General features: G+C 37.9%; 1 protein-coding gene across 1 annotated transcript; it reads left to right on the plus strand.

Annotated features, from left to right (window-relative positions):
- Positions 1–1226: 1226 nt before the first annotated feature.
- Positions 1227–16320, plus strand: lck (LCK proto-oncogene, Src family tyrosine kinase). The gene is made up of 13 exons (XM_017410293.3): positions 1227–1497; positions 4039–4149; positions 4666–4726; positions 5776–5866; positions 7565–7663; positions 7778–7881; positions 8388–8537; positions 9245–9397; positions 11162–11341; positions 13293–13369; positions 14849–15002; positions 15095–15226; positions 15750–16320. The coding sequence occupies exons 2-13, from the start codon at positions 4045–4047 to the stop codon at positions 15944–15946; spliced, it is 1503 nt and encodes a 500-aa protein (XP_017265782.1). The 5' UTR covers positions 1227–1497; positions 4039–4044; the 3' UTR covers positions 15947–16320.
- The last annotated feature ends 411 nt before the right edge of the window (positions 16321–16731 follow it).

A 16731-nucleotide genomic window follows, 5' to 3' on the forward strand; every position in this document is an offset into this window, starting at 1 on the left:
AAAGCCTCACTCAGAATCATGAAGGAGGCCAGCACCTGCGTCGTGAAGCCGCTGTAGGAGGGCTGGAAAACTTTGATAGCATCTCAGTTTTATTGCGTAACAGAATGTGATTTCCAACCACACTTGGAAGCAGTGACAAATGTGGAGTAGGAATACCCTTAAAAGCCTCAAGAGGCCTTTACGATACAGGTCATCCCTCAAAGATGGCAGCGCTCCTTTCCATTTGAGGATTTCTACAACTGATTGGATTCATTTTTAGCTTTTTGAAAACACTAAAACTCTCTGCTACATGTGAAAAAGCAAATCAGCCTCACACATCCTCCCAGAATTTCACTCTCTAACGGAAAAAAAGTCTGAATTCGGGTGGTTTCATCACCAGAGAGACATGATCTATGCTGTGGCAGTCTTCTGAGCACACATATATTGTGTGCACTCTCTGTGATGCTTGGACTGACTTCCTGCCATTGCAAGCTCTATAGCAGCATCCGTTCACCACAAGAAAAGAAAAGCGGCCCATAGTTTGAGGTGTCTGAAGTGTCGAGTGTGCGACAGCACAGGCTCCGAATCTGAGAGGCCTCATAGCTTCTTGTTCAACGAAATACGCCTGAAATGTTGATTTCAGTCTTTCTTTCATTGACATTCTCATCTCCGTGAGGACGATGCTTACAGCTAGTATTGCAAGTTTTAGTTTAAAGATTTGACTTAAGATTAAAAAAATCAAGGTCAAAGTCTATTTTTATGACATGCTAGCCATGTAGAGACACAAACCACATGCTTGAGCCTCGTAGTCAAGTGTTCTTCACAGTAAACCAAAAGTTTGAAACCGCAATTCAGGAAATAGATCTGCTACAAATAGCCATTACAGCCTTGTGTGTGCCGCTCGTCTTAATGTCATGCATTAAAAATTAAATGATCACTTCTGATTTGAAACATATGGGTCCTTAAATACTGTGTTCATTCTTCTAATTCGAGCACTACCACGGCAGCATCTGAAGAAGGTCAGTGACTCCCACGTCATGAAGTGCAAACCAGGATAAAAATATACAAGTGTTACCTCACCACAGTTTTTCAGCCGTAAAGCCCTTTTTGTTTTTTGAATTGCACTGGAACATGTTCAGGAACGACGCCGTTCTGACCCCTTTTGTCTCGGAGCCCGTAACGTTCCCCTTTGCTCACACACAGCTGCACATAGAGCACCTGTTAAAAGCCTGCAGAGCAACCCTCAACATCTCAACGACAGGAAACTCTCTGGGTTGCTCCTCCACAGCGTGCGTCTGTGTGTGTGAGTGACACCACATCAGCACTGTGTGCACACTTAGTTATAATAGGGGAGGCGGATGATGACATCTTCACACCCAAGCGCTCGAAAGAGAAACACTTGCTCCTTTTGTGAATAACTCTTTAGAACAAATAAATGTCTGAAAAAGAACACCTCGATGGCGACCTTTGACATCTGACATTACTGGACACTTGAGGAGATATTTCACTTTTCAAGAGGTGAGTTTGAATATTTGTGATCCCTCTGGAGCTAAATGTTAAAGTTTAGAACATAGAGAAATAAAAAGCTATGAACATTTTCATTTCTCTCCTAATTTAGATAGTTACGTCTGTTTTAAAGGCGTAGAGAAAAATGACACGTATATGATGAAGGACATCAACACCAGAAGATAATATGGCAGCTAAGATCCACTGTAAACAGTTTATTGTTAAAATAACAGTACATTATTGGCAGCAATTACTATGGTTTTCATTCCATAATAAAATTTCTGTAAAACTAACCTATCAGTGTTATCAAACTAAATACTGTACAGTAATAACTGGTGCTGTTGAATTAACCACTTAAAAAGGATAAAGCAGGTGTTCGTTGTCAGAGCAGAGAGATGAGCTGATCTGAGTGAAGTTTTAAACTCTGTTGTGAGACAACCACACTCCATGTGTACTACAGTATTGAGTACTGATGCAAAATATCATGGAAATAATAAAAACAATATGATTTAATACAGTCAAGCTAAAAAAACAACAAAAAAATACATAAAATAAAATATTACTCCTCAATTGTGAAGTCTTTTATTTCAAGATGGACGACTGATGTTTATTACAATAATTCAGCTTTGTTGTATTTTGATTTACAACAGCCAAATATTTCCTTTAGTTTTTACTGTAAAAACCACAGCTCTACAATAACTTACTTTACCAGTGAAGAACAGTAATTTTACGGTTAAAACAGCAAATTAATCATTTATAGTGTAGTTCAAACATAAAACTCTAAGCAGAAAGTTTGTACCAGCTGTTTTTTTTATAAATTTTAAGGTAAATTGATATAACAAACAAACTGCTGACAACAGAAGTCTGTATTTTTCATTCTTATCCTTTAAAACAAATTAAAAAAATGAACCCCATGCTTTTAGTTCACATAAAATACCCAGTAAAAAATATTTGTAGTCATCTTATGTTTATAAATTTACATACAAACATGATTAGGAGATAGTGGGAGTCCTCAGAACTGTCAGTATTTAGCTTATTGATGCTACAACAGTCTTGTTATGAACACATTTTTGTCAATTTGTAAAACTTTGTTTTATATATCGTAATTTTTTTAAACACTCTTGTAGTTCTTATCTTCATAACCACAGTGCTTTATGAGAAATGATCAGATGTTTGTTTGGAAAGGCCTCCAGCTTTTAATAAATAGCAGAGGGTAGCCCTTCACTGGAAAGTGCTGACTTGTGTAACTCTCTGTAGGCGTAGGAGACCTTCTTCATACCCTGGTGTTCCCCTTATGATTCATTCATGAGCTCTCTCTGCAGCACTGGTGGATTGTTAGTAGTAGGAGGTCAGACATCTTAAGAGTTCTCACGACTCTGAGCCTTTGGGACAGACGGCGGCGGCGATTAGCCCACTGACCCTCTTCCACGAGAGGCCCAAAAGGAGTCAAGTGAGCTTGAGAAATCTGGTTTGTCTAAAATAACACAAAACATGCAGTAGGCGGATCGTACGAGATTAAAAATCGGAATTTCTGAACCATTCAAGCCTGAATGAGGACTTAAAACCAGCAGTAAAACTAAGTCAGCTTTGACCTAATTAGGCTGTCGTGTGTGAAGGTTTGAATGCCACAAAAAGTGTGTCTAATGTTTTAATTCACAGGTGTTACAGCCTCATTTCTTAGTTTCAATCAACGTTGAACCTCCATCTTGTGTCAAGGCCCTCCGCAGCTTTCGACGAAGGTGATCGGTGCACACAGCTCAGATGTGTAAACCTTTTTCCGGGTGCGCGGTTAAAAGAGGAAGAACGGGCATACCAGAACCAGCGCATGAAGCCAACTCTTATATATGAATAATTAATTATTACCACCCTGATTGGATAAATAGAAACATCTGTAAGTAAGACAATCACGTAAAGAACAAAACAAAATGTATCATAAATGGAGATGAAGATCCTCCATCATATAAATACTGTATATAATAAAAAGAAATATAAATATATACATTACAAAGCTTTACAAAATATTGAATAATCAATTTAAAACTTACCAGCGACACTGAAATGACAGGATGATCTGAATAAATAATAAAAAAAGACATTTTAATTTTCTTAAGACACATTTAATCTGCTGTTTACAAAGTATGTATCCAAAACTCTTCCCTTTGCAGCAATGATTTATCTTTATCACCTCTTCAATCAGGTTAAGGAACCATTTTTACTCCCCGAAATCTCTAAGAACAAACATCATGGCCCTCTGTATTAAAGTCAAGTCACTGAAGAGCTTACATCAGTATTGCTAATAAAGTTTTTATGTTCAGAAACCCTAATTTTTAACTCTGTTTTTGTTTTACCTACATATGTTTACCCACAAGGACATTTCAATAAGTAAACTATATTTAGTTTTACATGTAATTCTTTGGGTTTTTTGGAAACTAAATTGCTTTTTTTCATCTGTTGTCTTCATGTATGTAAATTTACAAACTTTTCAAATAGTTCTGAATGCGCATAAAAGCAGAAATAGGTGGTTTCTGAAAGCTAATGTTTTCCAAATTGCAGAAAAAAATGGGATGCGCCTGCAGCTCGGACTCGGACATCGAATGGATCGAGAACTTGGATGAAGTCTGCGAACACTGCAACTGTCCCATCCCCCCCCAGGCCTGCAATCCAGTAAGAGCCCAGTTTCGATGTTTGTGTCAGTGTTTAAATATGTGACACCTTTGGCTTCTTGGTTGCTCTTTTGTGGTGGAACGTAAATGACCACTTCATGTCTACAAACACACAAGAGCCGAGTGCAGCACAGTGCGGGTGTGAACATGAAACGAGCCCCACAGCTCATTCTGTTATGCCATTTCTGTAAACATCGTAAAATACAACTTGCTAATGGCTGCTTTAGCTGAATAGCTTACATAATAACTGTGAGGGAAGTTGTCTTTTGTGTGTGTGCAATAAACAGGAGTGTAACTATTCCCTCAGTGGTGTTTCTTTCCTAGCTTTGACTCATATGTTGTTTTAGATTAGAATTAAAGAGAGAACCACCTGTGTGAGAGGAACCAAAACTGCCTACGATTAACGTCAAGAGCTGCACTGCTATTGTGAATATTTTTTATAGCTCGAATCTTATGTTGTTCTTGACAAAGATGAACATTAAATTAAGATTTAATTTTGTTTCTCTTGTCCTGCCAGTATACAGATGAGCTCATACCGTACGGATCACAGTATACGCCTCCAACATCACCTTTAGCAGGTAAATCCTGTTTGTTTGACTTCTTAAAAAGGTGCCATCAGAATAAAGCTGTTTTTTTCTTTTGAACAAGATTCAATACCTTTTTTTAAACCCTCCCGTGGCCTTTGGATCAAATTGCTACAAGACCTTCTCTGCCTCTCAACGTCTCTCTTTTAAGGGCTTCAGGGGGCTTAATCAGAATCAAGAATACTATAAATGAAAAACACTGACATGGAAACACCGTAATGTTGAATCAAATAACGAAACATAAATAATGTTTCTAAAAGCTTTAAATGAGAAAATCCTCCCATTTCTCTGTTCTGTCACTCTAAATCTTCCAAATTAATCATTCCATTTTATAATTTGTTTGCATAGCATTTTCCATTTCCCTTTGATTTTCTATTTTCCATGTAAATTTCCATTGTTGCTCAGACAAAAATGAGAGCTGTGTCTGATGTGTTCCAGTTTCTCATTGGTTAACAGATGACCGATGTTGACACATTTGTATTGTCCATTTGCTGAGCGTTTAATGAAGTCTCATTAGCGACGAACTTGTCCTCTGTTGGCATCATTCGACAAACCACTACATGCAAAAAGTGACAAACCATGATTATAAACAGATTTATGTTTTTCCGGTGCCTCCTTCCTCGCATGTCCTGCATCAGCATTCTGTATTTTCAGTTTGACGTTTCCATTTCAAGAGAAAAAAAAACTTTTTTGAAAGTTGGATTTCTGTGCCCCTTTCAGTGTGTTTAGAGTTAGAAACAAAATATAGTTCATAAAGACTGCACAGTTTGCAAACTAAAAGCTCCAAAAATCTGACAAAAGTTCCTCAGGTACGAAGAAATCTTTGAACTGAAGCATTTCAGTTACATGTAGGTGTTATTTCTCTGCCATGTTATTCATTTTCAGTAACCATTAATAATTTCATGCTGCGGGGGTCCAGACAATTACAGCTTCAATTTTCCATTTTATATATATATATGGAAACTGAGAACATCGAAAGAGAAAAAAGTCTTGTTTATATTCTCAGCAAACTAAAACATTTAATCTCCTGTTCTTTTTCCCAGACAACATTGGGGTGGCCATATACAGCTATGAACCTAAACATGAGGGGGACCTGGGCTTTGACAAAGGAGACAAGCTCAAGATCATCAACAAGTGAGATGCTTTTAAAACACATTTAAATGACAAAAACGAAAAGTCGTTTCTCCTCTGCGATGACAGGAGTTTGACTCATGTTTGTCCGCAAAGCTGAATTCAAGATGTAGGATGTTTGCATGTTGTTCGGAATATCCTAACAGTGTTTTTAGAAGTAAAATGTATTTAAAAATAATGCAAAAAACAATGTGTCATGGGTTGTTCTGGTGACATTGTGGTTCTGGTTAAATATAATGAACTGAAGATGTTTCCGATCAAGGATGCAGCAAAATCATGACCTCACGCAAAGTTTCCTGTCTGTCTAAAATGCAGGCAATTAAACAAAATGCAAAAAACAAAAACAAAAAAAAATTGTTGAGCCACATGATCCAACAAAGAGGTACCCAAACTTCTGATGGGACTGAAAGTAACAAAAATTCCACTGAAAGTTGATTTTGTTAAAGATTAGTCAAGTTATATATAAGTTAAATATGTCATACTGCGTGGCAAAATTTTAAAATATAATTACTTTAGATGTCATATTGGCAGGATGCATGAATCTGTTTGTCTCCTCGTATCTTCCTAGCGCATCGGTTCTTCTTTTCCTTTGAAATGAATTTCTGAAAATTGTGACGACAATTTTTAGACCTTTTGAATTTTACTGAACGTTTTAACAAGAATTTCAGAGCAATTCAAAATTTTGGAGTTTACTTCAAATTCTTAGGTTTGTTGAGTTAAAGTAAGATTGTTTTTTTGAAAACTACAAGTAAGAAATTTTCTGCTTCTGAAGTCATAAAAAGCATAATAATAATACATATTTTGTTATACTTCTTATAAATGTTGTTCTTTAATGACAAACTGAGATCTGATGGGGAAGGTATTATTTTATTTTTGTTTTTGACAGTTTTTGTTGTATAAAGGTTTATTTGAAGCTACCAGTAAATGTTAACAATAATCATGGCTGACAGCAGAACGGTGCTTATGTTTGGGATACTCATTGTTCACTTTTTTTTTTACAATTTTTGGGTTTGTTTTGTTTTGTTTTTGGATGAACTGATATTGTTTGACGTTGATGCATGCAAAAGCTGTTCTTCGACACCCAACATGTTCAAGTTTGCCTGCAAACCTAAGTGTTGAGAGTTTCACTCTCATGTTTTCTGCTCTAGTGTGAAGTGTTTTCAGTGACTTGAAAGGACTTCTGAGCAGCAAAATGGGGTTTTCTTTAAAGGCTATGCAATAAAAATTAACAGGTAAAAGTGTACTCAGATGAAAGATGTAGCAAAAATAAAACTGAGTGTCACGATCCATAACTAAAAATAGAATTTGTAAAACTGAACTTGAAGTTCAGACTTGTATTTATAAAAGTCTCTACAACACTCACTAACACAATATAGGTGATTATTATTGAATAAAGCAAACATAAAAGACTTTGAAATAAAATTTTAAGATCAGCTTTTATTTTGTTGTGCTTCAAAGGAGTGTATAATGTGGCAAAGATTAAAAATTAGAGGGCATATATTTTCCTCTGAATCGGATGCAGATTTTTCCATCTACCCAGTGTGATGTGGTTCATTTCATGCACGTAAACTGCAAAGAATCAGTGTAGTTGTGCCAGTTTAATGTCCTGAAGGTGAATCCAGTCCAAGTTGCTTTGAGGCAACATCAAAATATAAACAGACTGACGATATTGTTGCTGTCTCTTCTGTTTTTTTTTTCCAGGGATGACCCAGAGTGGTACATGGCTGAGTCCCTCACCTCAGGCCAGCGGGGCTACATCCCATACAACTTCATTGCGATGACCACCATGGAGACTGAACCGTACGTCACACAGGAAACACGTCGGAACGCCATCTCGTTTCAAGTGCCGTGTCCCTGAGGGAAGGGAAGTGGTTTAACTCAGAGAGTGAAGCTTATCGTGTGCTTGTGCTGCAGGTGGTTCTTTACGAACATTTCTAGAAACGATGCCATGAGGCTCCTCCTCGCTCCGGGGAACACGCAGGGTTCCTTCCTGATTCGAGAGAGTGAGACATCCAAAGGTGAAATGCTCTCTAGAACATGTTGTAAAATTGTTTCACATTATAACCAGAACGAGTAATATATTGCACTTGATGGGCTTACTGTATGTCTTCTTCAGTCCTTATTTATAGCCTTATAGCCACTTCCTGTTTCCTAGTTTGCCTCACCTTTTTATTTCACTTTTGTTTTCCTGCTGAAGATCTAAAATACTTGTTGAGACCTGCATGTGACTGATTCAATTTTTTAACTGGGTATGTGGCACAAAATGTGGAAAGTATCTCATGTAGGTCATAAATTAGGGGTGATGTTTGTAGTTATAATTAAACACAACAAAATGACTTTTTTAACACCCCAACAGTTTGACCTCTAAACACTATTATATTTAATTTTTCTGTGCCTCTAAAACTGAGCTAAACTGTAAAACCTGGTGGTACGACTGTCTGGACATTTGCTCCCAAATAAAAACTTGTCCTTCTAGACTTTTCGGGTTATAACATCTGTGCGTCTCCCTTTCTTGTGTTTCCAGGGTCATACTCTTTATCAGTCAGAGATTTGGACCACAACACAGGCGAGGAGGTGAAGCACTACAGGATCCGCAACCTGGACAACGGCGGCTTCTACGTCACAGCCAAGATCTCCTTTAACTCACTGAAGGAGCTGGTCCAGCATTACTCACGTGTGTACAGCTCTCTTTGTCTTGCTGAACTATGCAGGGCCTTCAGCTGGATGGGAGCATATGTTGTTCTAAAGCATGTATATACTGTTCTGCATTGATGGTGCCTTTCCAGATGTGTAAGCTGCCATAGGCACTAATGCACCCCCATACCATCAGAGAGGCAGGTTTTTGGACTGTATATTCATAACAGGCCGAATGGTCTCTCTCCTCTTTTGAATTGGTGTCTGGAATTTCCAAAAGAATTTCCACTTTGTCTCATTTCATTTTAAATGAGCTTTGGTCCAGAAAAGTTTCCGGATGGTGTTCACGTATATCTGATAGAGCTTTAAGCAGCATTTGCCCATCTTTACTTTTATGAGATTCAGCCTCTTTAAAATACTTTTTTATACCCAGTCTTCTTACAGTCCTGTTGCCATTCAACCTAATTAGTTGCAAAATGTTCCTCCAGCTGTTTCTTATTTTTGCAAATTACTTTTACAACCTTTTTTTGCCCCATCCCAACCTTTTTAAGATGTGTTGCTGCCATAAAAATTAAAAATATCTTGTTTTTTTTCTAAAACCTTTTGTGGTTTAAACATTTGATGTTTACTCTGTTTCATTGTGAATAAAATATGGGTTTCTGAAATTTGGAAATCCTTGCATTCAGTTTTCTTTCACATCCCAACCTTTTTGAAATCGTGATTATTTATGTTTTCAATTTTGTTCAGGTGAAGCAGATGGGTTGTGCACAGTCCTGGTGAAGCCATGCCAGTCCAGGGCACCGCAGAAACCCTGGTGGCAGGACGAGTGGGAGATTCCCCGCGAGTCCCTGAAGCTGGAGCGCAGGCTTGGAGCCGGCCAGTTCGGAGAAGTCTGGATGGGTGAGCTGTTTTCCTATTTGTCTGAGTGCTGACTTCTGTACTCAGGAGTTTTTCACATGTGAAAAACCCAAATGCCCGGTCTGGTTGCAAGCTAGACAGTGTGCCTGCCAGAAGCCAGGGTTTTTCTGCAGCGTGTGCAGAAGAGTTTCCTAAGCGACGTCCTAATTGTAGGCTTGTTTGGACTGGTTAACGAAAGAATGATGTGTGGTATTAACCCTAATACGCAACACCGCTCCAACTGAAAATCTAACTTTCTGCAGAGATTATGGATCTGAGGATTTGTCTCCTAAGAATACTTTCATGAATGTGATTATGGGATGAAAAGTTAAACAAAAAGGCTAGAAGTTTTGATCACAAGCATTTTGGTTAGGCCACAACCTCATTATTATTGAACTGCAGGGGTAATTTTCCCTCGATTTTCCATCCTCATTTGCCTGCACCATTTAACCTCCCAAACAAACCCCTGGACAAAAGCTAAACTTGTCCTCATTTCACTGCCACTTTCTATTTGCAGTCTTGTCTTGCATGCAGTGTGTGTGTTTGTTTCCCCGTCCTCATCCAAACATCGGTCAACAGCTATGAAGCATTTTCTGCTTCTGGTTAACATGGGAATAACCACATTATTGTATTAGAATTAAAAAAACATATCCATGGCAGAAAAAGGAGAAGAAAAGAATGCTTTGAATGGCAGATAAAGATTTGTTTCCCCACATCTCTCTGCTTCATGCATGATGAGAGACGCTTTAGGTGAATGAAAGGAAAAACTGGTTGGTTACGGTTTTGGTTGAGGTGATCTGAGTGACTGTCAGTGTTCCGGAGATTCTGTTTGCATGAAAGTCATGGAAACTGTTATTAGTGAAGTGCAGGTTTGATCCATTTATGATTAGCATGCCTGCCTTTTTGGAACACAAGAAAGGAAATAACCGCCTGATGAATTGGCATACATTTGTGTACTGAAGAAAGAACGCTCTGTACACAGTTTTGCGTAATATGTACTGCATTACTTGAACAGATACTAGGCTATATCTGTAACAGGAACACAACGATGTAATTCTGTCAGTATGCTAAAATAAACAAGGCTGTAATTTCCTGGAAAATTTGAAAATACAGTGGATAAATATATATTTAAAAATAAACCTGTTGTTGACACCTTCAGAACTCAAAGGTGGATACTAATTTTACATTCAGTTATTTCTTTATTTAGTTTAATTCAGATACAGAATGATGAAGTTTTAAAGGCTTGTGAGCTTCATTCTGCTTTTACAGGAAACACGTGAACATGTGAAACCGTTTTGTGTCAGCTGGTTTATTGGAAAGGTGAAGCTTTTAAGCAAAGCTGGAAACTAAAAATGCCATACAGAAAAAACATTCTGTGTTAAGTTTATTTAGCTGAAAATTGGATTTCTGCTTTTAAAAAGTGTATTTACTTTGCTGCAACTTTCAAAATATGTTTAAAATTAAATTGGTTTCCAGGCAGTTTGTGATAACAAAGTTCCATTTCTTGATTTAAAAAAAAAAAAAGTTTGTCTCATCTCAAGATCAGAGAATGGGTTTCATATTAGACCAGAATTAACGTTTCACACAAATAAACAGATATGACATAAATTATTATGAAAATAGTTCCAGATTTTCTTTGTATGATTTGTGTTTAATGCATATTGTTTCTAACAAAACGTTTTCACAATGTAAGTAAAATAACAAATGGGCAAATCACCGCTGGTGTATAAATATTCATGTTCTTCCTGTGGCATTTAAACATTTCAGGTGTCTACAACAACGACAGAAAGGTGGCTATTAAGAATCTAAAGATAGGCACAATGTCAGTGGAAGCCTTCATGGCAGAAGCCAACATGATGAAGAACCTGCAGCATCGTCACCTCGTCCGCCTCTTCGCCGTCGTCACCCAGGAGCCCATCTTTATCGTCACAGAGTACATGGAGAATGGTAGGCAGAAACAGGTTTTTCTTTTTTCTTTAACCTAAAGTTTATTTCCCATATCATTGGGTAATGATGCCAGCTTCTTTTCAAGTGAGTTCAGTCAACTAAAATAAGTCTGAGCCTGCCTGCATTAATTATTTCTGTTAGCACATGTGTCATAGATGTTCTGGATTTAACGCGGCGATCTGTTATCAGACTCCGAGTGCGAGTTTGAACAAAAGGCTGGGCAGAGCCATGAGTTTAATGAGTCATGGGCTTTTCACATAAATGCTCCACTTCAGTGATTCTGTTGAATCAACTTAATGTCTTTTCATCCCACCTTCACAGCAGACTCTCCCTTTTTTTTTTGTCTTTGCTACGTGACCTCAAATACGAGCTATAAACTGTAATCATTGCCTATAATTGGACATGAAAGCTCCTGTTAGAGCTACAGTCTGTACTCTGAGGTGGCCTGGCTGTTTCCAGCCTCCCCTCGTCAGCCTCCCTTGTTGTTCCCTGCGATGTGCTGAAATGTTTCAAAACAAACATGAACTTTCACTCCTTTTCCGGACCCCTCCAGCCAGGTTAGCCGTGTTTACGGGCCGAGGGGAAGTTTTCCTTGGCCGGTCTGAGATGAAGGGTGTTAAAATAGGGGACAGTGAATAGTTGTGGCATTGTTTAAAAGGTTGATGCCTGGCTCCTTTCCAGAGGTTGCATTTCACACAATTTACTGCAGCTATAAAATAAAAAAAGAAAAGAAAAACGCTGTAGATTTTACAATGTAATTTGTTCAGCATCCTGTCACTTCCTTTTTTAAAAATGTCTTCTCATCTCATAAAACAATTATGCGTGACTTGTGGTAATAAAATGAATCCATAGCAGCAGCTGTAAGTATGATAGCACACGACAGTGTGCCTAAAAACCTACATTCAGATGATAGCAATCTTATATCTGTTTTACTTTAACCTCAAAAGTGTTTATAATTCTGCACAGTGTGAGTGAGAATACAAAATCCACAGAGATGCTGTCACAAACACAACAGCAGCTTTAGAGCCGGAGTGAAAGGCGTGTCTTTGTGTTATCGTCTGTGAACCGGCAGCAGTGTTTCTGCATCAGGCTGACTCTTTGTCTCTTTGAATCTTTGATTCATGCGTGGACAGGACACAATTGTTGCTTCTGTGGTTGAGAGAAAGAATGACTAGAGTTCCCATCTTTTACAGTTTGTGCCCCATTTTTTTAGCATTATCGAAGACAAGAAAGAAGGAAAATAACAGGCACGCCTTTCTGGCTTTTCTTTGTGGCCTTGACAAAGAGCGTTGCTCTGGGTTTTAGACTTCAAACGTAATCTCCTGGACTTAAATAGAAGAGGAAAAACCACTGGCACAATTATTTTCCTTCAAGTATTTCCGCTGCTTTTGGAGGTATTATTCTGTGGGTTTGATTAGCTGCGAGAAAGTCAGCATTAACTTAACAAATGTTCTGTTTACTTCCTCAAACTGACATGTTCACTGATTTGAGCTGCTATTCTGGGCACAGTTTATTTTTGTCCCTTCAGTGTCATCAAGTTAAAAATGTCATTTGTATTTTGATAAAGGTATTTTTGTTAGAAGTCATTTTGGAATCACCACCACCTTTCACTGTTGATTCAGTTTGTTGTACAAAGTGGTGATGTCCTGAGAAAGTTGGTACTTATTCTAAAGAAATAACCACATAAGAGCTTAAAACTTACTTGGAGAAACATGGAGAGATACCGTAGTCTCCGTCTGTATAACATCAACTGCACACTTAACTAAAGAGTACATCTTAATGGAAATGTAAAAGGCAAAAAGATTGTTGCAAACACAGATTGACAGAGAGACAAAAACACATATAGGCAAACCACAGATACAGTATGCATTAGTGATATGAAATACTGATGGTAATCTAGTTTAAAATGTACCAGTTCTTTAATGAAAAACCTGGATGTTGTTTTCTACAGGCAGCCTGGTGGACTACCTGAAAACACAGGAGGGAAGCAGTCTGCCCATGAACACTCTGATAGACATGTCAGCTCAGGCAAGATTTCTCTTTTTTTTTACTCCTAAATGACTCCTTTCACTCACTTTATCAGATTCCCATTTGTTTGTTCGTTCTTTCATTTCCTCTTCTCCGAACCTGATTCTTCTGGGTAATAAACAAGCAGCTGTTGTAATGAGGCTTACGATCAGCACTAATCTTGTAATATGTGCAGACACAACGTGTATGTGTGCAGGAATGCACGTGTGTTTGGATTAATTTCAGTCTAGACTCTGTGGCACAAATAAAAAACGTTCTACTTGAGTGAACAAATTCACCAAAATTTGACCTTTTTTTTTGTTAAACTTTTCACAAGGGTGCAAACTATAAGCTGAAATATAGGGATTAAGATGATGAGAGTACCTGAAACTGAACATATGATGCCGATTAGGTTAGAATTTTGCCTGCACACTAAGTTCTGAGTTATTTATTCAGTTAAACTATAAAGTTAACAAAGAGGTGATGCATTAAGTCTAAAACTGAGAACAGGATGTGAGCTTTAAAGGTGTTTGGGAGGTAGAAAGTTTTTATATTACATTTTGCTTTTTCCTCATGAATAATTTGAACTCAAAGCTAAGCCTGAGATAAACTAATTTAAAAGTAAAACTTAATACACAAGAACCATTTTGTAAATATTATTGAGGAATTTGACGTCTTAAACTCTTACATGTCAAATAACTTTGACTGTATAGAGTATTGTGGGTGTGGGAATTACAAAATCAACCACAGGAAGACAGACATGACAAACGATGCAGTCGACAAACACTCAGACGCGTTCACAGCTCGCTGCAAAGACCTATACTTTATGCAGATCTATGTGGTGAACACTTTACAGAAAAAGTCTTCATGAGTTGATAGCATTTGTGATCAAAGTACCTCCAAGCATCATGTGATGGATTATGTTTAAAAGCTTAAAATGGATGAATGTCAATTTTTTCCTCAGATAATTGTTAGCTATATGAGTGTAAAAACACACAAGCCTATACAAGTACATGTCAAGTTTCTGACGAGGACAGCCCACCCTGTGACACATACATGACACATTCTTGCACCTGAAATGTGCTCAAAGAAAAACTTCACAGCTGTAGGAAGTTGGACACACAGACAAAAAGGAATTGTAAGTGGTAAATTCGGAGGAACTCATCAGCTTTCTGTCACTTCTGGCATCATGACACATTCCTGTTTCCTCCTTCATTAGGTCCATGTTTTGAAATGAGTCACATAGTATTTGACTGAAACAGAAACACAGACAGCGAATAAGTCAAGCGAAGGGAAAAGAACACGGCTTTTTGTGTCAGAAAGAAGAGCACAGCTATGTCTCGGTGGAGTGTAGATCGGGGGTAAAAGGGTAGAAGTTATTAACCTACAGGAAGTGGTAAACTCCCTGGTTTGGGTAGTCTCTCCAATGAATACGCAGTGCCAGGTTCATCATTGTCTCTGTTTTTAGGGGCTTGTTTGATGATGTGCTGTCCTCTGCAGGTGGCTGACGGCATGGCGTTTATCGAGAAGAAAAATTACATCCATCGAGACCTGCGAGCTGCAAATATTCTAGTTTCTCATGAGCTCATGTGTAAGATTGCAGATTTCGGCCTTGCAAGGCTCATAGAGAACAACGAATACACGGCCAGAGAAGGTAACAGGTTTGCTTTCACTCAAAGTTGACCTCAGAGTTGCTCTTGTGTGTCTTTTCTTGCTAAATATCAAGTTTCCTCTTGTTTTTTCTAGGTGCAAAGTTCCCCATTAAATGGACCGCACCAGAAGCTATAAACTATGGCACTTTCTCCATAAAATCTGATGTGTGGTCATTTGGGATTCTCCTCACAGAAATAGTAACATATGGGCGTATTCCTTACCCAGGTAAATACTTACTAGTGAAGAACTATAATGTTTTTATATGTGACCATTTTTCTGTAGGATTAGCAGAATATCTCATGAAATTTGAATATCTCATTTAACAAATTTGAATGAAACTTGCAGAAAGTTATAATAAGAAGTAGATCTATAACTCTTTAACATTTGGAGTCACCCCAATTCATGATGGTCACCCCAGCTAATCGACATTATCAAACACAAAAATGGCTACAACTCAGTCAGTTTTACAACTACTGAGATAAGATTTGGTGTGGTAGTAGCTGAGAGTCATCCTCAACACATACTTGCAAGATTTTGCAATAATGCAAAAGATTTTGCGTAACTTCATTTAGGTTTGCTCAAAACAGCTATAACTCCGCCCCCTCTCATCATTAAGTCTTAGCCTGAACTCTGGCATGACAGCTGTCAGGGATATGCATTCCTTCAAGGAATGCAGGACCTTTAATTAATTTATTTGTTCCTGTCACTAGTCTTTTACTGATAATAAATCCTGATATTTGTTGTTCAGGTATGTCAAACCCAGAGGTTATCCAGAACCTGGAGACTGGTTACAGGATGCCCAAACCAGAAGACTGCCCTGATGAGCTTTATAACATCATGCATGAATGCTGGAGGGAGAAACCTGCAGACAGACCCACGTTTGAGTACCTGAAGAACATGCTGGAGGATTACTTCACTGCCACAGAGAGGCAGTACCAGGACTAGCTGCAGAAGTGGATCAAAGAGAGACTTAAATCCAAGTAGCTGAAGCTGGATTTTGAACATTTTGCTGAAAGGTTCAAGCCTTCCTGCTGACAGGAAACAAACTAAGATGATCTAAATATGAGTGCTTTTGGGGTTTTTTTCTTTGTGCATCAAACTAATTCTGAAAACATGCAATAATCCTCAGTGGAAACATGGATCAGAAGCAGCTGGATCACATGCAGCAGCAGGGAAGAACGCGATCATCAAACTGGAGACAAATTGGTGTGGCTGGATTAGCAGCTGATCTGCTGGTGCTTTGTAAATGTAAATACCTGCTTCAGTCATGTTGTACTTCTGCAGCTTAGTAACTGCTGTAGTAAAGAGCTTTTCATGGGTGTTGTGTATTATTGTGTTCACATAAAAATGAACTGCAGACAGACATAATTTTGTTCATGTTTTATATTTAAAATACACAGATGACTCATTTTGAATGTTATTTTACGAAGAATAATTGACAATAAAGTATGTTTAAATGAAATCATCAGAGGCGCTCAAAATGAGCATTTCTGTACGTGGTCTGAGTGAAATGCAGCTTGGTCCAGTAAATAAAGTTTTGAGGAATATATTACTTTGCATTGGTTCAGACATGCAGTTATGTCTATTTGTTTTATTATCTAAAAGTTATTTAATTAGAAGATGCTATCTTTAGATAAAAAGGAAGTCTAACAATTTAATAAACAAATTAAGATGTACGTACTGACAGATTAGAGACAAAAAACAAGTTTAGAGACACAGAGTTAGGGGCA

Source organism: Kryptolebias marmoratus, linkage group LG10 (genome assembly GCF_001649575.2).
Source record: "Kryptolebias marmoratus isolate JLee-2015 linkage group LG10, ASM164957v2, whole genome shotgun sequence".
Classification (NCBI taxonomy): domain Eukaryota; kingdom Metazoa; phylum Chordata; class Actinopteri; order Cyprinodontiformes; family Rivulidae; genus Kryptolebias; species Kryptolebias marmoratus.